Source organism: Barbus barbus, assembly GCF_936440315.1.
Source record: "Barbus barbus genome assembly, chromosome: 3".
Taxonomy (NCBI): domain Eukaryota; kingdom Metazoa; phylum Chordata; class Actinopteri; order Cypriniformes; family Cyprinidae; genus Barbus; species Barbus barbus.
This window is the reverse complement of record NC_136731.1, coordinates 37,893,949-37,915,526: the sequence shown is the minus strand read 5'-3', so window position 1 is coordinate 37,915,526 and position 21,578 is coordinate 37,893,949. Positions and strand designations below refer to the sequence as shown.

Sequence of the window (21,578 nt, the reverse complement as noted above, 5' to 3'; positions counted from 1 at the left end):
CAACTTAGTCAAGGTTTTTTGTACATTTCTCATCATGACCATGGTCATTTTTCACCTGCTTACTGACACTTAGAGCAATACTGTGCTTTTGAGACTCCTATGCAAAACTTTTTTATATTATTTATTTATTTACTTTATTTACTCATTCCTTTTGAATAGTCGTGGCCAAAATTATTAGAATACTAGTATTTTTTAGCTGGTGAGTGTGTGTGTGTGTATATATATATATATATATATATATATATATATATATATATATATATCTGCCAATCAACATTTCTAATTTTTATTTAAATTGATTGAGATTAGGTTTTTCATCTAATATTTATATTAAATTTTATGTCAGCTTTATGTCAATTTCTGATTTTTAACAATAACAACACTGATGTTAACTTTTGTTTCAACATAAAATGAGCAACAGTGGTTTGCTGAGCTTAAACATGAGCTATGGGTCATTCAATAACAACCTCTTCGCAAAGTCTGGATGAGATTGTGAGTACAGACAGGAATGTTTTAATTTGTGTGTGTAGCTTTTACCCCAGTTGTATATGGAAATATATATGATATGTTTCTGTATGTATGTGACGCTCCATACCTCGTGGTCGTTTACAGATGACCCCATGTGTGCGGTTTTTGCAAGACCCAGGCCTCCAGAGGCCCGTGTTGCTCTGAACCCAGAAGCAGCTGCTGACGGACAGCATGCTCAGATTAGCGTCCTGCTGCTCCCAGTTACTGTAGTCCACCACTTGACTGTCTGACCACTCCAGACTGCCTTCTGTGGAATCGAACACATACACACAGGTCTAGATAAAGGAGATCCAAACTGCAGGTCAGTAAAGGAAACAGTATAATTATAATTAACAGTATAATTAATGAACTTGCCTTTGGAGTTAAAGATCATTCCAAGCCAAGCGCCGTGGGCCTGTTGTTGAAAACTCTGCATGTGCTCCCATACAAAACTGTTCTCGTTTTCATCTAATATTGACAACAGCTTAGCTCCCACTGAGAAAGGAAAAACAAGATTAGTTACATTATTGTGTGTAATATGCTCTTGTGCTGATTTTGTTGTTTTTTCCCCATGTGTAAACATTACCTCTGTTACACATACGTATGGCCTCGTGTTTAAATTGTAGCTCGTGGAGGATGAATGAGTAGCATTGATTTCTGAAAGGAACCCAGGACCAATTACCTACAGGATGTGGGCAAAAACCCGGATACATCCACCTGTGTTCTATCGTTCTCTCTGACACAAAAACACAACAAGCAAAATTTGTGCAAAAAACACCACAGACGGATCCAACTACACACAGGTTATATATAAAATGGAAAACTAGCATACTGCACTGTATGTTTTAGTTTACAATAACAGCAATAGTGTATATTATACAGTATAATATACACAATTGCTGTTATTGTAAACTAAAACTATTAAAAATCATTTTTGGTAAGTTAATGTAAATATGAACATTTGATTTTTGACATTTCAAATTTTTATGTTTTTTAACATTCAAATGATTAATCTAATGTGATTAATCGCAATTAATGTCCCAGTCAAATAATGAGTCAAACTTGGATGCTTACCGAACTTCATTTGGAAATTCAATGCAAATAAATAGTACTAGTAGTATGAAAGTATTCAGAAGCATACTTTAACACTTTCTTACCTGTGTTAATTTCACAGATGGCAGCATTTAATTTTGTATTACAAGCAGCCACAGTCCACTGGCCTTCAATGGTCATGTGACCACATCCATACATTTGATTAGGCTCTCCATCCCGCCAGTCAGTGAATGTGAGCTCCTCTTCACCCAACCACGTGTAGCTCCGAGCCTGGAAATACAAGAAGCTTTTGCTGAAGCTCTGAGATGTCAGAGGAAGAGACACACAAGTCGCACACAATGTCTCACCCCGTCATTGTGTAGCCCGATCCAGGCGGGTTTGCGGAGCGTGCTGAGGAGGAGGGTGAGGTAGGCGTGCTGCCGAGGATCCCGCACCGCTGCCAGCGCTCCGTTAATGGATTCACACAGATCCACAGCTGTGATCCAGTCTAGAGGCTTCTGCAAGATCCGGTACTGCACGCCATCAAATTCTAATGGGCCATCTAATAATGGAGGAAGAGGGTCCACACCAGGAGGCAAGGCAGGGTCTGGAAACACATGCGCACAGGATATTTTAGTGGTTCAAGGTATATAGTACAATGCATATTTGTGTGAGCATTTGAATTTAAGATATTCATGTACCTTTGTCCTTCATACAGATGAAGCCATGTTTCTCTGCATCACACCTGCGAGATGCCCACATGCCCATCATCCGGGGAGGACTACCATGGAGAAGCACTATGCAGTTACCCTAATGGGACACACATATACTCAGATTGATGGGTAGATGGCTGGATTTATAAATGACAGATAATGTCGACAGACAAACAGACAGAGAGAGAGAGAGATACATGTGTATTTAAACGTAGCCCATATGTATGTATGTGTGTGTGTTTTATTTATATATTTATTTTTTAAAAAGAACCTCTTAGAGATCTCATATTATTTAATGTATTAATGTAAAAAATACATATATATATCAGCATACTGACGTTTGTCTTGTATTTGAAATAACAAAGGTGATTAATGGGCTCATATTCCTTTATAATCTCATGTTGGAATATTCAAGGACTTAGGTCCTCCATTTTTGGTGTTAAGAGCCAACATTCAGATTTCAAAAGAGAAATTCATTATTCTGACATTATAATACTACAAGAAACATGGAATGTAAGAGATTTGTCCACTGGCTGCCCAATTGGGTTTAGAGAAATCATTTTACCATCAACCAAACTGAGAGGGGTGACACAGGGCAGAGACTCCGGGGGAACGCTGATATGGTACAGAACAGAACTCATAGACTCAAGCAAATCTATAAAAATCGGAAAATAGTACATTTGGCTAAAAATCCAAAAGGATATTGTATCCACAGACGTCACATATTCTTGTGTGCCACATACTTACCCCCGGCTGAATCTCCCTATTACAATGAAGAAACCTTTTCTATCAGACAAAATGAAATGTTTTAATATGTAGCGACTTAAATGCCAGAATTGGAAATGAACCCGACTTTGTCAACACACAAGGAGACAAATATATTACAAACACCTGCCACTCTCTGCCCTCATATCACCTCAGAAAGAATTATGACAGCTTCACAAACAAAAGTGAGAAAAGCCTACTACAGCTCTGTCAATCACTGGGCCTTTATATAGTGAACGGTCGCATACGAGGAGACTCTTTTGGTTGTTATACCTTTAATTACTTTCTTGATGACAGTACTGTAGATTATTTCATCACAGACATTGATCAAGTGCATCTCAGAGCATTCACAGTCAGTTCTCAAACACCTCTGTAAAATTACACTCTATCTAAAACTAACTCAAAACAATGAAATATGCAGACAGCCCTCTCATTTACTAAGGCTACATAAATCCTACAAATGGTTAAAAAACAGCAAAGAAAAACTGCAATGGAAAGTCAAACTATCAAATTATTACTGGACAAATTTATAATTAACACATATCCACAAAATAAAGTAGGCATAAATCTGGCACTAAAGGACATTATAGATATATTCCACCATTCAGCATCCATGTGCAATTTGAAAAAATCATCAAAAAGAAAACCGAAAAACACCAATGAAAAGTGGTTTGACGATGAGTGTAAAAGAATTAGAACGACAGTACGAAATCTATCAAATAAAAAAACAGAGATCCTGACAACCAAGAACTCCGCCTTCAATATCACGAAGTTCTTAAAGTGTACAAACAAACTCTAAAAGCAAAAAAGGAAGCAAGAATAACTTTTGGAACAATTGGAACACTCTCTATAGACCACAAAAGGAAGAATTGGCCATTCAAAATGAGAACATATGGAGGACACACTTTGAAAATCTGTACAAACCAATTGAAACAAATCCTGCTCAAAATGAAATAAAAACCAAATTAGAAATCCTGAAAGAAAAAAATAAAGACAATCAGAATCCCCTGGATTTCCCAATCACAGTAAATGAGCTAACAGCCAGACTACATGCACTGAAACCCAACAAGGCACGTGGCATTGATGGAATATTAAATGAAATGATCAAATACACAAATGACAAATTAAAAACTGCAATAACCAAATTATTCAATATTGTTTTGAGTGTAGGATATTTCCCAGACACCTGGAATCAAGGCCTAATTACACCCATCTTTAAACAAAGAGACAAGTTTGAGCCAAGCAATTACAGAGGCATATGTGTCAATAGCAACCTGGGGAAAATATTCTGTTCGATTATTAACATACGATTACAAAACTTTCTCAAAACCCACAAAATCTTGGAGAAAAGTCAAATTGGATTTCTGGCCAAACACAGAACATCTGACCACATTTATACCCTCCACACTATCATTCATAAGCATGTACACCAAAAACAAAACCAAAATCTTTGCTTGCCTTATTGACTTTGAGAAAGCTTTTGATTCAATCTGGCATGAAGGACTCTTTCTAAAACTACTGGAAAAAGGGATTGGAGGGAAAACTTTCGATTTAATCAGTACCATGTATAAAAACAATACATGTGCTGTAAAAATAGGGAACCAACGAACAGAATTTTTCTCTCAACGACGAGGAGTTCGACAAGGTTGTCCATTGAGCCCCACTCTGTTTAACATTTATATAAATGAATTAGCAATTCAAAGAATTAAACAATTGGACTGCCCCCGGCCCAACTCTAACTGAACCAGAAATCAAATGTCTCCTCTTTGCAGATGATTTAATCATTCTGTCAAAAACAAAAGAGGGACTACAACAGCTCCTCGACATCATAGAGACATTCAGTCAAACATGGGCTCTTACAAAAATAACGATTTTTCAAAAAAGACCCAGGTGTAAGGAAAATAAATACACTTTCAGAGCAGAAAACCAGGTCCTCCAACACACCCATGAATACACCTATTTGGGACTAAAATTCAGCTCAACGGGAAACTTCAATCTGGCTGTGAATGCACTGAAAGCAAAGGCACTGAGAGTCTTCTACATGATCAAAAATACAATTCAGTATGAAATTCCAATTCAAACCCGGCTAAAAATCCTAAAAGCAATAATCGAACCAATTGCACTATATGGCAGTGAGATATGGGGACCTCTAAAAACCCAAAATTTCTCTAAATGGGAAAAAAAGAAGAAATTGAAATTATGCATACCCAAATTTGTAAAAGTATCTTAAAAGTTAAGAAAGCGACCCCAAACAACTCGTGCAGAGCTGAATTAGGACAATACCCACTATTAATTAATATTCAAAAGAGAGCTGTGAAATTCCACCAGCACCTGAAATACAGTGATCCGAGCTCTTACCAGGCTGAAGCCCTGCAGTGGCAGGAGCAGAACCTGCAGAAGAGCACACTTTTACAGCTGGTACTCACACTAAACCCAAACCAGCACAGCACAATCCAGCCCAACCGAATCACACAGTTACAAAAACAAAACTACATCGCCTATTGGAAAGATGCCACTAAAATACAAAAGAAGATGGCGTTGTATTTACACCTGAAAAGAGACTGCAAACCAGCAGAATACCTGAGCTGTATAAAAGATCACAAATTAAGAAAGACACCAACGAAGTACAGACTGAGTGATCACTGTCCTGCTATAGAGAGAGGACGACACAGACAAAGATGGCATCCACGAGAACAGAAACTGTGTTCACTGTGCTCACAGAAAGAGCTGGAAACAGAGGAACATTTCTTACTGCACTGTGATTACTATCACAACATTAGAGCTGCACATTTCCCCAAATTCCAACAAATTAAAACAAATTTTATGGCATTAACAAATGCAGAAAAATTAAGTCACATTTTAGGGGAAAATTCCAAAATGATCACAACAGCAGCAAGACGTGTATCAGCCTGTCACAAACTAAGACTGTCAGCCAGTGGACAAAACTGAAGCAAGATCATTTCTTACATGTTGTACAAAGGTTTTTTTTTTTTTTAACAATGTCTCAAATATTTTTCTTGTAAAAAGAGAAAGTATACATGTACATATTTACTTAATTATTTTACAGATCTATTCTTGATCTATGTATTATATAATTGTGTTCCTTATTCATGTAATGAACAATGCTTGGCAATACTGTGCAAGTCATGCCAATAAAGCTCATTTCAATTTGAATTTGAATTTGACAGACAGACAGACAGACAGACAGACAGACAGACAGACAGACAGATAGACAGATAGATAGATACCGGGCTTTTCATTTGTCTGTTGTCCACTGGTTCTCCAGGGGCCCAGTTAGTATAGCTAAGGAACCCACGTTCAGACCACTTGAACTGAGCCTGTGATTCTGAAGTGAGCCCCACCCACGCATGGAAACTGCTGTTGGGCAGCAGAGTCACAAGGAACGCTGAAGAGAGAGAAAGAAATAGATCAAATGCAGAGCTTAGTCTGTTTCCATTCACACAAATTTATGCAACACAAAACAAATTGAGGGCTGTAAGCGCCAGAGACATTGGAGCATGTCAGTCCCAATATTCATAAAAGGTGTCTATGATTCTTATACTTAAAAAAAAAAAATTGTAATTTTTGTGAGTGAACTATCAATTTAATGTAACCTAGCTTCCCTTCTGTGGTGTGTGTGTGTGTGTGTGGGGGGGGGTTTGATTTACCCTGAACTCTGTGGTTTGGCACTGTCACTAGCGTGGCTCTATGTGTCAGACACGTCTTGGAGGCAGATTCCCAAGTGCTACGACTCGACGGCTCTTCTCCAAACACCTTATAACACTGTTAGAATGAGGGGAAAAAACAGAATGCAGAGATTACTGATATAAGAAAATTAATATTTTTCCCTACGATTTTGCTAGATCTTTATTCTCTTACATTCCAAATAAAAACAAAACAATGTAATCAAGATGTAATTTCTTGCATCATCACAAGAAGAATAATTATCCTTTTTGGCTGCCATTACCAAGCAATCAGATTTTTACAACCCCTCCAAAATCTGTCAAATATAGATAACTTTTCATGATCTAATCAATTCCTGGCAGAAACAAGTTCCACCTAATATTTCTCAATGAATATCCCATTTCACATAGAAATATTTCACATTACAAAAGTAAAATGAAATGTGAGACTGTTTCACAATTATTTTAGGTAGGTTTTGAAAGACAAACAATTGCATTTAAGCCAATGTCATCTTTCATTTCTTAGAAAAAGTATTACGTTTATATATAGTATATAAAAAAGCGATGATCCAAAATCGTTCAAATAATGAGTAAAAATAAATTTGAATGCAAACTGAACGAGAAAAAAACAAACAAACATTTTTTTCATTACAGTGCAACCTTTCAAGTGTAGTAATGTATAAAAGCAGACAGTCTGTGGGAGGGAATTTTCACCTTGTGTAGAAAAGGAGTCCAGGCCTGGGGGCAGCCGGCAGGTATGAGAGGAGGAGCGGGTGTGGGAGGGGTGGTCCCTGTCACATTCACCCTCTTACACACATATGGAAGATCAACATGACACCTCTGATCTGACCAGTCACCTGAGAGAACATTAAAGTAATTGACTGAACTCACTGCTGTTGAATCACATATTCCACAAAATAACTTCAAAAAGTCGGAACATCTGTGCATTCCTTTCTTATGTTTATATAAAATGTGCAATCAAAACCGGTGCAATTCAAAGGGAAGATGACATACTTTCTGTTTCTATATGTGTGTAAAGGGGACCAAACCTTTTGAGGCGGAGATCTGGACACATTTGGGCTCTTTGCTGATTGGTCGAGGCTGTCCTATTCCCCAGGACACATAATTGAGCACCGAATGATCAGACCACCTTAATCTTCCATCGTGCTTAAAACTGTGCAAGCCAATCCACCACAGGTCATTTTCTTTGCGGGACATCTGGACACAGTAAACACACAATTCTTGGTTAGTATTGCAAATACATTTCATATAGAATTAAGCCTTTAACGAGTTCGTTTGCCCATATAATCATTAGGAAATAGAGTAAACTTATTTGGCTTGCTGTCCACTGATGAGGGGCTCGATGAAGCAGCTTCAACTCGAGCTCTGATATACCCCCCAGCGACTTGATATAAGACGATTACGAAGGGCAAGGTACCTAAGATGAAGGTGGAGATTGGGGAGGTGGAGGGATGCTGGAACAGCTGAGACTGGAGAGAGGTAAGCAGCTGCTTATATACTCTGGCTGTTGATTGAAAGATTAGATGGGCTCGCTCCTCCCTAACTTACATTTAGGAACTTCATTAAATAAACGTCTTTATGCAAAATATTCATCCCAAAATTAAATTGTCTGTTTACTTTTTAATTTCCATTACCTTCTATCTTCAGTAACACACAAAATGATACTTTTATGATACTTATAAACTCTCAGAGGAAAAGGTACAAAATTTGTCACTGGTGTTGAACCCTTACAAAATTGACTAACCTGTACCTTTTAGGTACTAATATTTCCCCTTAGGTATTAATATGTACCTTTAAGGTACTAATATGCATAATTTAGTGGTAAATAAGGAACAAAAGTGTGCCTTTGAAAGAGGTACCACCACAGCTTTTGTACCGTACACCTTTAGTATCTTACCTTTTTGGGTAAACTGATCCTTTAACCGCTGTTAATTTAATGTCATAAGCATACCTCTAAGACTAGGACGGTGTGTGGTTGTGTCTGCTATGTGTGCTTACCTTGCGTAAAGTGCTAACCAAAAACTGATTCTCCTTAGGAGAGTGCATGGAGACCAGAGAGGCGTCTAACCAGGAGCAGATCCTCTGAGCCTGGTCCCACGTGGAGCGATGTTCAAACATTTTATACTGGGCCTCCTCAAAATCCACCCACTCTAAACCGGTGTCTACACACACAAATGTATAATAATGTCACATAAATCATTCTCAGCTCATAAACAAAGTTGTTAAGCTTTTTCTTTTGATAATATTACAGTCTTAAGAGTGCACTGCCACAGACCTTCATGGCTCTCAGGTTCCTCTTCTACCTTCCCTTTCGGTATTTTGCAGATCCAGTCTAGCTCAGACTCACAGTGTGATACCAGCCAGTTGGTGTCAGCCATGTTAGCTGCTCCACACTCAGCAGACCCATAATTCCCCCTGCCAAAGTTCTGATAGGACACCTGAAAGAGAACAAAATAGACTTTCCATGTTAGAATCACTAACAAAAAACTACTATGTAGGTACAATGTTGAAGAAATGGAAGCAGAAAACAATACTGTGATATTTGCGCCAGTAGTGAAGTTTTTTTATGGCAGTGTTTCTCTACCTGGGGGCCAGGGACCACTAGGGGGCATCAGCATACTTACAAAGCGCCCTCAAGATTACTTCAAATGATTTTAAATTAGACAAAACAAGCATTAAAACCTTAAAAACTTTATCATTAAAAAATGTTGTCATGATCTTTCTTATCTTGATTTACCCCTCCAAAAACCTCAGTTTTTATCTTTGAAGAACCAGGGTTCTCATGGTCTTGGAAAACCTGGATATATATGAGAAATACTTATTTTAATAGTTCTAGACCTGGAAAAGTCATAAAAATAAGCATTTTTATAATGAATATACATTTTACCAGTTATCCAAAGTATTTTTTTATTTTTATATTTTTAATAAATGAATGACATTTTTTCAAAAACATTTAGCTCTTACAAGTCTTGGAATTTTATTATGTTTTGCGTCTTCAAAAATATTAATATGGGGGCCTTGGAGTCAAAGAGATTGACAACATCTACTCATAGATGTCTAGTGCAGTGTTTTCCAACTTTTTTTGTCTTAAATATGCCCACAGCCCCATGGATAACGTTCAGAAAAGTGTTCCTCTTAGATTAGATTAGATTAGATTAGATTCAACTTTATTGTCATTTATGCAGAGTACAAGTACAGAGCTAATGAAATGCAGTTAGCATCTAACCAGAAGTGCAAGAATATAGTGTTTTATATACATATAAGTGCAGAGTAAATGAAGATAAGATTTACAGAATGTACAGTGGAATTGCTATATACAGTATTGAGCAGAGTATATACAGAATATAAAATAGGAATGCAATGTAGGGATTGTATGTACATATGAACAGAGCAATGTAGATTATATAGATTACAGATTATATATACACATTATGAACAGCAGAAACGTGAGAACAGTGGTAATAAATAAATACAGCTGGATGAGTGTGCAAAGTATTGATAGAACAATGTATTCTATGCAAAATAGCAGTAGTGCAATATTTTAGAAATAGTTTACTGTGCTTGTACAGTAACAACTTTAGACAGTTTATAGTGTAATGACTTTGACAATGTGCAGTCTGTGCAAAATATGAGTAGTGCAAATGCATGTGTGTAAAGTACTGTGACCAGTGCAGTAATAAGCAGGTGCAGGTTAGATTGGTGGTGTGGCGTTCAGAAGTGTCACAGCCTCGGGGAAGAAGCTCTTCCTGAGCCTACTAGTGCGAGAGCGTAGGCACCTGTAACGCCTGCCGGATGGAAGGAGGGTGAAAAGTCCATGGTTAGGGTGAGAGGCATCCTTGATGATGTTTCTTGCCCTGCCCAGACAGCGCTTATGATAAATGTTCTCAATGGAAGTTAACTGGGTGCCGGTAATCCGTTGAGCAGTTTTCACCACCCGCTGGAGTGCTTTGCGGTCAGATGCGGAGCAATTACTGTACCATACTGAGATGCAGTTCGTGAGTATGCTCTCAATGGTACAGCGGTAGAATTCCACAAGGATCCTGGGATTCAGGTGAACTTTCTTAAGACTCCTTAAGAAGTAAAGGCGCTGCTGTGCCTTTTTGACCAGAGTAGAGGTGTTATGGGACCAGGTGAGGTCATCAGAGATGTGGATGCCAAGGAACTTGAAACTCGACACACGCTCCACTTCAGCTCCGTTGATGTAGATGGGTGTGTGTGCATGACTCCTAGTCCGCCTGAAGTCCACAATGATCTCCTTTGTCTTCTGGGTGTTTAGCTGTAGATTGTTGGTGGCACACCACACAGCCAGGTGCTGCACCTCATCCCTGTAGGCTGACTCATCGTCATCCTTGATCAGACCTACCACCGTGGTGTCATCTGCAAATTTGATTATGGTGTTGGAGCCATAAACAGGAACACAGTCATGGGTGAAGAGGGAGTACAGGAGAGGGCTCAGTACGCAGCCCTGTGGCACGCCGGTGTTCAGGGTGATGATGGAGGAGGAGAGGTTATCTAACTTGACGGACTGAGGTCTGTTAGTCAGAAAATCTAGGATCCAATTGCAGATGGGTGTGCTGATTCCAAGCTGGCTGAGCTTGGAGATCAGCTTGGAGGGGACTACTGTATTAAATGCAGAACTGAAGTCCATGAACAGCATTCTCACATGTGTGTTTTGACTGTCCAGGTGGGTGAGGGCAGAGTGAAGCGCTGTTGAGATGGCGTCCTCTGTTGACCTATTGTGGCGATAGGCAAATTGGAATGGGTCTAGTGTAGCAGGGAGACAGGATTTTAGGTGGGATGCAACCAGTTTCTCAAAACACTTGGCAATGATGGGGGTGAGTGCAACAGGACGGAAGTCGTTAGGGACCGAGGCAGTGGAGTGTTTCGGTACTTAATTATACTGGATATCATTAATACTCATGAATGGTTATTAAAATAGCCATCAGTGTTATTTCCACACACACTGGTCTAGTACAATGAAATACAATAAAAATGAACAGTATTTTAAGAAACTCACAGCCGATCCGTCACTCCATGTCCAACTGTCACTATTCCTGCGGGAAATTCCGATCCACAGCCAGTGCTGCTCATGATCCTCCGACTCCCTGCTCACACAGCCAATCAGGAGGCAGAGTGGTTAGACACTACTATACTTTTAACAAGATCCCATGATACAGTCCTAACTTATCTTACACTGAACAAACATAACCTGAGTGTAAAAACGGATAAATAAAGGAAATTTGATTCATTCTCACACAAATCACACCTTCAAACATTACAAGCACACACAGTGTTGCTTTAGGGCTGGATTTTAGATTCTTACCCGAAGGCCTCATGGAGGATCTGGAAGACATAGGTCTCTTCCTCTGGCGTGCTGAAGCTGGCAAGCTGAGCTCCATGTTTCTGGCAGAACTTGTGAGCTTGAATCCAAGTCAGTCTCTTCTCCAGTGCACCTGCATGAAAGACCTACAAAAGCACAGCGATGAGCAGACCACACACACCCCAATACAGACAAACACACAGACGCCACACCAGGACTGACCAAAATTCAAAATGTATGAATTTGTTCACTTCATGAATTGAATGGACACACTCACAGGATGCTTAACTGGATTTGTAATGAAATAACAGGAAGAAGAATTTACTGAATTGTAACTCAGAAGTAAAAACTTTTGTGATTATTAATTTTGTGATGAATTTGAAATCATTTATTATGACGTTTTATTCCCTGATATGTAAAATCGATTAAACTGATTGGATTACTGTCAAAAAAGAATTGTATGCATCCATCAAAGAAAAAATACACTGTAAAAAATAATCGTGATTTTAACGGTAAAAAACTGTGAAAATGCTACGGTAAAAACCTGTTACATGGTTAACGGAAAGTTCCTGTAAAATTTACAGGGAAAAAACGTAAACTGACGTTCCCAGAATTCCCTGCGTTCCATTTCAAATTCTGTTTGAATTTGACGTTTTTTCTTTGAAATAACTATGTTTCTTCTTAGTTTTTTCTTATCAGTTATGTTTATTAGGGTTGTATGTTACATCTAATGTTGTTAAATTAATGTTTATAGCATATTTCAGTTTAATGAGTCTCACCATGATGGTGTTTAGTGCTTGTGTGAATGACACTGTGCACCTTCTGTATATTCTATTATTTAAAAGTTGCTTGAGATGGGCTTTGGCTCATCATGTGACTTTCTCATCACCTCCTGCATTTGGTGGTTATCAGTGTATTTCAAAGGAACAAAGCAGATTTCAGTACTTTAATAGGTTGGTATATTAAGATCATATCAGTTAAAGAAATTACGGTATTTAACTGTAAATTTAAGTTAAAACCGTAAAACCTAAAACGTTGCTACCGTATTTTTTACGGTAGAATTCTGGCAACCACAGCTGCCAGTTTTTTACCGTAAATTTTACTAATTTTTTTTACAGTGTAGATTTTAAGAAGAATGACCAAAGAATGTGCAGGACCTGGAGGATTTTTCTCATGAACAACCATCATAAAACTTGAAAACAGTCATGGATCATCCAGGTAACCACAGAGTGTTAAGAATCAAAGGTATGCCATTATATTTGAATAAATTCAGCAATTCTTTAGTTTTTTTGGACTTTATGTAAATTTCTGTTACGTGAAGTAGCTTATTCATGACGGTACTAAATAAAAAATAAAATGCCTTCTTATTTTGTTAAAATTATTAACATTTTCATAGATTCTGCAAGGGGTGTGCAAACTTTTGAGCAGCACTGTTCAACTTTAAAAAAAATAAATGTTAAATGAATAAAAATATAATATATGAATCTACATATCTACAGAAAGTCATGTTGTGAATTTTTATAATATCTTCATGTCTTATAGTCACATTTAGCAGATTAGAGCTGGGTGATAATATAGTTTACATTTTGCAATGATACAAGCAATCAAGCACTTAAGAGTTGCTATATAGCATAGTATTTATTGCTCTATGTGAGTATACTGTGAATAAAGTGGATAAATATTATATACCTAACTTAATTTTAAAGAGCTGGGTGTTACTGTAGGTATGCGTACAAATCTGTATATAATATATATTCAGCTTTATACGTAGAGCTGGTTAATAATATGATTTATATTTTTCAACGATATTTATTACATTTAAGGTTACAGTTATGCAAATTCAACTCAAATTGTAATTTAGAAAGCATTTCAGTTTTGAATGGCGCACAATGACAAACACACCTTGTAGCAGTAGCGGAACTTATTGGTGCTTTTCCATCCTGATGGGCATGATCCTGTTAGAGAGGGCGTGGGCTGAGGAACAGGGGGGCTGGGGATGAGAGAGTCCTGATTCTGTTTGCAAATGTATTTGGAGCGGACACTGGCACAGTCCTTCACCTCCCACAGACCCATGGCCTGCCCCGCCACCATCACCGCACAACCTCCCTTTATCTGTGCTGCAACACCACAAGACAAAAGGCAGGTTCATCCTCAGCATTTTTCTGGATTAGCACCAAATGATAAAAGGAATGATAGACACAAACAAATTATTCAGGTGCACACATGGTCATGCCATACACACGCTCGTGTTTGTTTCTGTACCTGGCTGGTCTCTGTTCCAGTTGGTGTATGTGAGCTCCTCTCCCGTTATCCAGCGAAACGTGCCGCTGCTGTTCTCATTATACAAGCCGAGCCAGAAGTGATCGGCAGATCGTCCAAACACCAGGCTGCTCACAAAGGCCTGCTCAAACCTAGAAACACGCACCTCATAAGTTACTTCATAATTCATCGATTTTGGGAAAGAGCATTACAAGCTGAATACAAATCCATGTTGCTAGGCTTGTGTCCAGTACCTGTTATTAATAATGACGAGTGTGGCATTGTTGCTAGCGCACATTCCTTTAGCATCATTAAAGGTTAGAGATTCTTCTCCAACCTTGAAGCAGGAAGGACTGTGCCATCTCCAACCCTGAGGAGATTCACCAGAGGGAGACAGAAAGTGTGCTGTGTTATGCATGAAAAATAATGCATTGGTAAATGTTTCTGAACAGTTCAGCATATTTTTTTAAGACTAGTTATTTTTTTGCTAAATGTTGAATGTACAGTGACAACTGCACTGTTCATGTGTTAAATGCATGAACATCAGCATAAACCAATCTGGACTAGCTGTGAATTCATGCTGGTCTAAAAACTGGTTCTGTTAGTAGGTGAATTTATGCATAACCTATATAAATTAGACCAAAGGCAAAACAATTAAATTCACAGGCACAAAACATGCACACACATGCATGCATTCACACACGGACACCCACATTTTAAGGAATGTATCTAAATTACACGTCAGCACTTGGAAAGAGGCAGTAACTTGACCTGTCTGCTGGCTGTCTGCTCTACTGTTTAAGACATTACAGAGAGACAGATGTGTTCTCTCATTTTCTGACAATGATAAACTCACTATGACTCAAAATTTAGCAGTCTGTCTCAAAAATTTCAATTAAATTGTTAAAACTAGATTTTTATTTTCAGAAAGGGCTACAATGCAGCAAAAGAATAGTGTTACTGCCTTACAAAATTATTGTAATTTCCAAATCCAAAGGCCAGAAAAAAGAGGGGGGAGATTAACAATAATATGCAGTGTGGATACAGTATCGTTCAAAGGTTTTTAACATGATTCTGACATTTCTACAGGGATAAAAAAAATCCACTCTGCATTGTATGAATCCCACTCTGCATGAATCCCACAAAACCTCTTAAGAACATGTCTGGCTATTTCACAAAATTATACTTTTGTCATTATTTTATTTATTTATTTATTTTTTTGCAATATTTTCTTAACAGTTAAGCTCATTCTATCTACATCAGATTTTTTTCATGTTCTTGAAAGAAGATTTTATTCTCACTAAGTCTGTATTTATTTGATCAAAACTACAGTAAAAACAGTAATATTTTGAAATAGTATTACAATTTAAAATAACTGAGTACTATTTGAATATATTTTAAAATGTAGTTTATTCCTGTGATAGTAAAAGCTAAATTTTCAGCATCATTACTCACGTGTCACATGATCTTTCAGAAATCATGCTAATATGCTGATTTGCTGCTGAAGATTTTTTTCAGTATTATGCTAATTAATAGCTTTGTTGGAACTGTGATTGTTGTTCAGAATTTTTATGATGAATAGAAAGAACAGAATTTATGTTAAATAAATCTTTCATAACTTAACACTGTATTTATTTATAAATACTGTGTCTATTGATGAAATTAATGCATACTTGCTGAATAGAAGTATTAAAAAATCTTACTGACCCCAAACTTTGAATGGTGGTGTAAATAAAATAAATAAATACAATCACAATTCAGTATGCAAATATTATGTTAATGAGTTTGATGACACTTAAGTACTGAACAGTCTATCAGTCAAAAACTGCTGAAACAAACTACAGTTTGAATGGGGCTAAGACAGGGATTTGTGAAGAAGAAAAATGAAAAGAAGTAATATAAAGTATTTGAAAGAAGTTGATGAGGCATGTATTACTTTTACTATTTTTACTCTCTCTCATTTGATTGAAACAACCCCCCAACCCTAAATATTCAGTTTGGACACATAACTTATCAAATCGTGTGGCTTATGGAAGAAACGTGTGCTATTACTTCTTTAAGTTGCAGGACTTCATTTTTTAGTTTTTTTCCTGGTGGTAGATAATACACGGGGGAAGAAACAGCATAGACCTACATTAACCTTATCTCTGAAGCAAAACACCACATAGCAACCACCCACCCAAGCAGCAAGCTAAAATATTAGAACTCATAAAATCAGAAATCAGAACACCTTTACAACCAAACAGAAACGTCCTGGAAACCCAAAGCGCCCTGGTTTTGCATAGGTGAGACGAGTTTTCTTTTTGGGGAAAACCGCAACTTCAAACAAACTGTTTTAAAGCTTTAGGATATCCACTAGTAACCTCTGAACTCTGACCTTGACGATGGCATCCAGGGTCACGGCTCTTATTTAACAGATGCCTATTACCAGGGTCACAGCAAGGTAACAGCAACACTCATTTAAAACAAAGACGGTTTCATGTAGAGCTGCTGTAGATCTGGATGAATTGGGTGGAGGGATGACAGACGAAATGTATCCAATATATGCATATTTTGTCTCTGTGTGCTTGCAAGAGTAACTTGGTTTATGACCTCAAACATTTTGTCCTCGGTGAGCAAACAGTTCTGAGTTATGAAGACTAGCGTGCATGAGTCAGACTTCTCTGTTTACTGTATGCTTGTGGCAGGTCTGGGTCTACTGACCACATCTGGAGTTTTAACAGCATGACACAGCGGCGACTGTGAATAGAGTCTTTATGCCGAGAGAAAGAGAGCAACAGAAAGTATGTAGGGGGGAGAAATCCAGCTAAACAGAAGTAACAAACAGAAAACTGCAGGAGCTGCAGAGAACAAAACAAGAAAGGGTAATTAGAGGATTAAAACTAATGAAAAAGGAAGAATGACAAAGATGAATGAGACGCATAAGGAAAAAGGCAACAGAGTGAAAAACTAGAGTGATTTACCCGTTTACAGCCATGGTCCTCTATCCGATCGTCAGACTTCTGTGCTGGTTTCTTACAGATCGAGGGCAGCGAGTAATTACATGGCCTATCGTTCCAGCGGCCCTCCTACAAACACACACACATACTGTATAATGAGGGGTTATCATTATGAAGCTGCCATAAATTTAGACTTTTAGGATCACTGTTTTAATTACAAGTATAAAGAAAAGCAGATTCATATCCATTAACATCATTCTGACAGTTGAAAAGGGATAAGGTTTGCTACAAAACACACTCGGCATTAACTCACTGTACCTTTAACTCAATCCTCACAAAACCAGTTCTGGCTATTTCACCCTAAAATTACACTTTTGTCATGATTTGTTTTTTAAAATGTATTTTTTGCGATGTTTTCTTGACAAGCTCATTTTACACTATTGTTTAAAAGTTTGGGGTTCGACTATGCTAAAGTCACCTATGCATATCTTAAGTCTGCATTTATGTAAAATATTATTACAATTTAAAACAACCGTTTTCTATTTTAATCGGTTTTTGAATTCAATTTATTCCTGTGATGGCAAAGTTGAATTTTCAGCAGCCATTACTAAAGTCTTCAATGTTGCATGATCCTTCAGAAATCATTCTGATATGCTGCTTTGCTACTCAAGAAACATGTCTTATTTATTATTTTCAATGTTGAAAAGAGTTGTGCTGCTTAAAATGTTTGCTGAAAGCATGATACATTCATTTCAGGATTCTTTGATGAATAGAAAGTTGAAAAAAACAGAATTGATTTCAAATAGAAATCTTTGGTAAAATTCTAAATGTTTTACTATCATTTTCAATCAATTTAATGTGAATAAATATATTAATTTATTTTTTTTAATTATTTTGCATTTCTCCTCTTCTATAGCTTGTTTCCCAAACTAGCTGTCAAATAAACCTGTATTTTTTGGCTCTGTAACAAATAGTTTTTTTCATCTTGTGTTCTTTCTTTAGAATTAAAGTGTCTACTAAATGCATGAATGTAAATGAAAGATATAGCAAATCAAATGTGTGCTATTAAAAAAGAAAAAAGCTTTTGAACTATATATATATTTATATACATATATATTTATATATACTCACAGGCCCACAGATGGTGACACAATCCTCATTTGCATTTCGAAAATTGTTGGGTTCAAATGGATGCCAGTAAGTGAAGATGACTGGAGTGCGATCCGTCCATTCAAAGTTCATCTGCATAGCTGTATCATGGAGACCAGTCCATAACTCCTCTATATCTAAAAGACAGGAAGATAGAGAGCTACATCGCAGAGAGTTTGCCAAATGATATCAAATATTAAGACTCGTTGCCAGAGAATATATCTTGAATTAAGTTTACTTTCACCCCAATGGCAAATTGTGTTATTTATAAAACTGAATGAGGTTTATGCTCAAGAAAAAGAAAAAAGGAGTTTCTGTTTTTACTGGAAAGACAAAAATACTGATAAAGCAAGCGTGTTTCTGTACATTTATGAATAGGCATTTATTTGCATGTGTATACCTTTCTTCATATGCTTAGTGATGAATTCAAGCTCTGGGAGGGTGTGGATGCTAACGAGGTTAGCCTCCATCTTTTGACACATTTTTTGGGCGGAGTTCCAGTCCAGGTTGTCTGAGTTCAACCTATAGCAGCCCGCCTGGAAGTTTTGCCAGCCTACATCACAATGGTAGCGTCCATCATCTGCCCAGGAGTCTGTTTAACACACACAGAAACAGGTGAGATCCTCAAGACCGAAGCAGACTTTCAGGTACATCAGCAGAATCTAAAAGCTAAAAACTTCTCGGCTTGCTGAAAAACATGCAATTTTGCGGCAAGATACTCCAATTGCATGGCTGGGCCAGACAAGGTTTACCTCTGAAATAAATCAAGTCATATTTAATCATTTAAAGTATAAGTGTAAGCAGCGGTAACATTGCTCTGTACATTTATATGTGAACCACAAGCCAAAAATGTTTGCACACACACACACTGCACACATACCTGTGGTGAAGGGGTCAAGTGTGGCATTGGGTCGCTTCTTGCAAATGTACGGCAGAGCCACTGAACAGTCCCGGTTGTGCCAGCGAGCCTGAGCATTGGTACTGATTACTCCACAGTTTTCCTCCTCGTCATAGCTTGGCATTTCTACAACACACACACATCCGTGAGATAAATCAGATAAAAATGCATCCTTCCTAATGCAAATGAGCTCTAAGAACACTGACAGCAGAAAAATTTAGAAAAAGGTCTTAATGTAAAATACTGTTTTATATGTAAGAAAAAATATACAGTCAGCTAGTCATTAATGGTTTATTGTTTGATCACAAGTAAATTATACTGCTGAAATATTAATACAATTTAAAATAACTGTTTTCTATTTTTAATATATTTAAAAATGCTATTTATGCCTGTGTTGGATGAATTTTCAGCATCATTACTCCAGTCTTCAGTGTCACATGATCCTTCAGAAATTATTCTAATATACTGACTTCATGCTCAAGATTTCTTACTTTTATCACTGTTGATAACAGCTGTGCTGCTTAATATTTTTTGAAATCATGATTTCAGAATAACATTTAGAAATCTTTTGTAACATGAATGGGACTTTTTAGCAATTTAACTAATTTTTTCTGATTAAAAGTATTAATTTTGTGCAAAAAGAATCTTACTGACCCAAAACTTTTGAACAGTAGTGTAAAAAAATAAAAAATAAAAAATAAATACATTAGTGCTGTCAAACGATTAATCGCGATTAATCGCATCCAAAATAAAAGTTTTTGTTAGCATAATATATTTGTGTGTTCTGTGTATATTTATTAAGTATACCTAAATACACACACATACAGTATATATTTTGAAAATATTTACATGTGTATATTCATATTTATATTATTTAATTACAGATAAATATATTTAATATATAAACATAAAATTTTTCTTAACTATATACATGTATGTGTGTGTATTTATATAGACATAACAAATATACACAGTACACACACATACATTATGTAAACAAAAACTTTTATTTTGGATGCGATTAATCGCGATTAATCGGTTTGACAGCACTAAAATGGACATGAAATAATGACAAAAAAGGCAAGACATTGATTCAGTTTAAATAATTTAATCGCCGTATGTGAGAAGAAATTATGAAGAGCTAAAGACACATAAAAGTACCAGAGTTAAGAAGATTAAACTTAAACAGCTGTCATTATAGGAAAATACTGAATGCTCCAATTGTCCAGAATTAATTATTCAGCTTTTAATAGCTGAAGCGTAAAGTTAGCTAAAGTTTATAAAATTGCTAAAGTTTTTCAAATGTTTCTAATATATACTGATTCAATGTCCAAGTGAGCGCGGATATATGAGGGTGTGGCTGTAAGGGGTATGGCCTTACCTGTTTCCCAGTTTAGATATTTGAGAGGGGCGGAGTCAGCCCACTGCCAGCCTCCATTGAGATCCAAATCATTCAGGCCCATCCACAGGGTGGCGCTGTACCCAGTTAGCAAACCTACAGTACACACACACTTCATAAACACATTCCACTGAGTTTTAAACAAAAATGAGACCATCAATTTCTGCCTTATTTGTTCTGCATTTGAATCCCTTTGCAAAACAAATCATTTTTAAAGTAATGAAAATAACCAGGTTAATATCTCTCCATCTCTCACCGTTGATAAAGGTTTGTTCCTCTACTTTAGTGATGCTGAGCAGGTCCGCTCCCTGCTGTTGGCAGCTGGTCCGTGCTTCACTCCAGGACAGAGTGGCCTGAAAGTTAAACTGGTAACAGTTATCCATCAAAGGGTTTATGTCCCAAAACGTCTCACAGTCAGTACCTTTGGAAAGAGAGAGAGATGCAGTTTACTGAGCAGGAAGATGTGCTCTAAGATGTACAGTAGTCTCACATTCCAGCTTCCAGACAGTGAAAGAAAGTTCTGAATTTAACAGGTCAGATCTATGAGTGAACGTGAGCAGCATCAGCTGGATTCACTCACTCTTCACTGGGCAGAAGCCCCAGCGCTGGTCCTTTCCGTAATCATGAGTAGTGGCACACCAGTGAAAGCCATCCTCCCTTCCCACGATGGTGCAGCTGTGGAACCACTGGCCATCGTACAGGAAGGGGAAGTAGCATGGGCTGCCGTGAGAGTTTCCTTGGATGGTGTAGATTTCTATGCAGAAGAAGAGACAGAGAAACATATAAGATCCCCAACTTCTAGAAGGAATTCATGATTGCCAGGGATGACATGGTAAATGATAAATACATACTTTTAACATGGATACAAACATCTGCCAAATTAATAAATGTAA

At 37.3% G+C, this 21,578-nt stretch overlaps 1 protein-coding gene across 2 annotated transcripts in view; it reads right to left on the bottom strand.

Moving 5' to 3' along the window:
- The window catches only part of LOC306853532 (C-type mannose receptor 2-like), a 40,694-nt gene that overhangs the window by 2,307 nt on the left and 16,809 nt on the right, over positions 1 to 21,578 (bottom strand). For both annotated transcript variants that reach the window (XM_079391022.1, XM_079391023.1), the window contains exons 3-26: positions 21,266 to 21,439; positions 20,942 to 21,106; positions 20,668 to 20,781; positions 19,269 to 19,412; positions 18,789 to 18,980; positions 18,371 to 18,525; positions 17,264 to 17,368; positions 14,555 to 14,670; positions 14,304 to 14,452; positions 13,944 to 14,158; positions 12,045 to 12,187; positions 11,739 to 11,826; positions 8,997 to 9,159; positions 8,720 to 8,883; positions 7,750 to 7,918; positions 7,415 to 7,557; positions 6,686 to 6,800; positions 6,266 to 6,423; positions 2,241 to 2,349; positions 1,908 to 2,146; positions 1,665 to 1,830; positions 1,094 to 1,243; positions 883 to 1,002; positions 596 to 775 (exon numbers count right to left, since the gene is read on the bottom strand). In XM_079391022.1, coding sequence (XP_079247148.1) covers positions 596 to 775; positions 883 to 1,002; positions 1,094 to 1,243; positions 1,665 to 1,830; positions 1,908 to 2,146; positions 2,241 to 2,349; positions 6,266 to 6,423; positions 6,686 to 6,800; positions 7,415 to 7,557; positions 7,750 to 7,918; positions 8,720 to 8,883; positions 8,997 to 9,159; positions 11,739 to 11,826; positions 12,045 to 12,187; positions 13,944 to 14,158; positions 14,304 to 14,452; positions 14,555 to 14,670; positions 17,264 to 17,368; positions 18,371 to 18,525; positions 18,789 to 18,980; positions 19,269 to 19,412; positions 20,668 to 20,781; positions 20,942 to 21,106; positions 21,266 to 21,439 — 3,636 coding nt within the window. The remainder of the gene's footprint in view (positions 1 to 595; positions 776 to 882; positions 1,003 to 1,093; positions 1,244 to 1,664; positions 1,831 to 1,907; positions 2,147 to 2,240; positions 2,350 to 6,265; positions 6,424 to 6,685; positions 6,801 to 7,414; positions 7,558 to 7,749; positions 7,919 to 8,719; positions 8,884 to 8,996; positions 9,160 to 11,738; positions 11,827 to 12,044; positions 12,188 to 13,943; positions 14,159 to 14,303; positions 14,453 to 14,554; positions 14,671 to 17,263; positions 17,369 to 18,370; positions 18,526 to 18,788; positions 18,981 to 19,268; positions 19,413 to 20,667; positions 20,782 to 20,941; positions 21,107 to 21,265; positions 21,440 to 21,578) is intronic.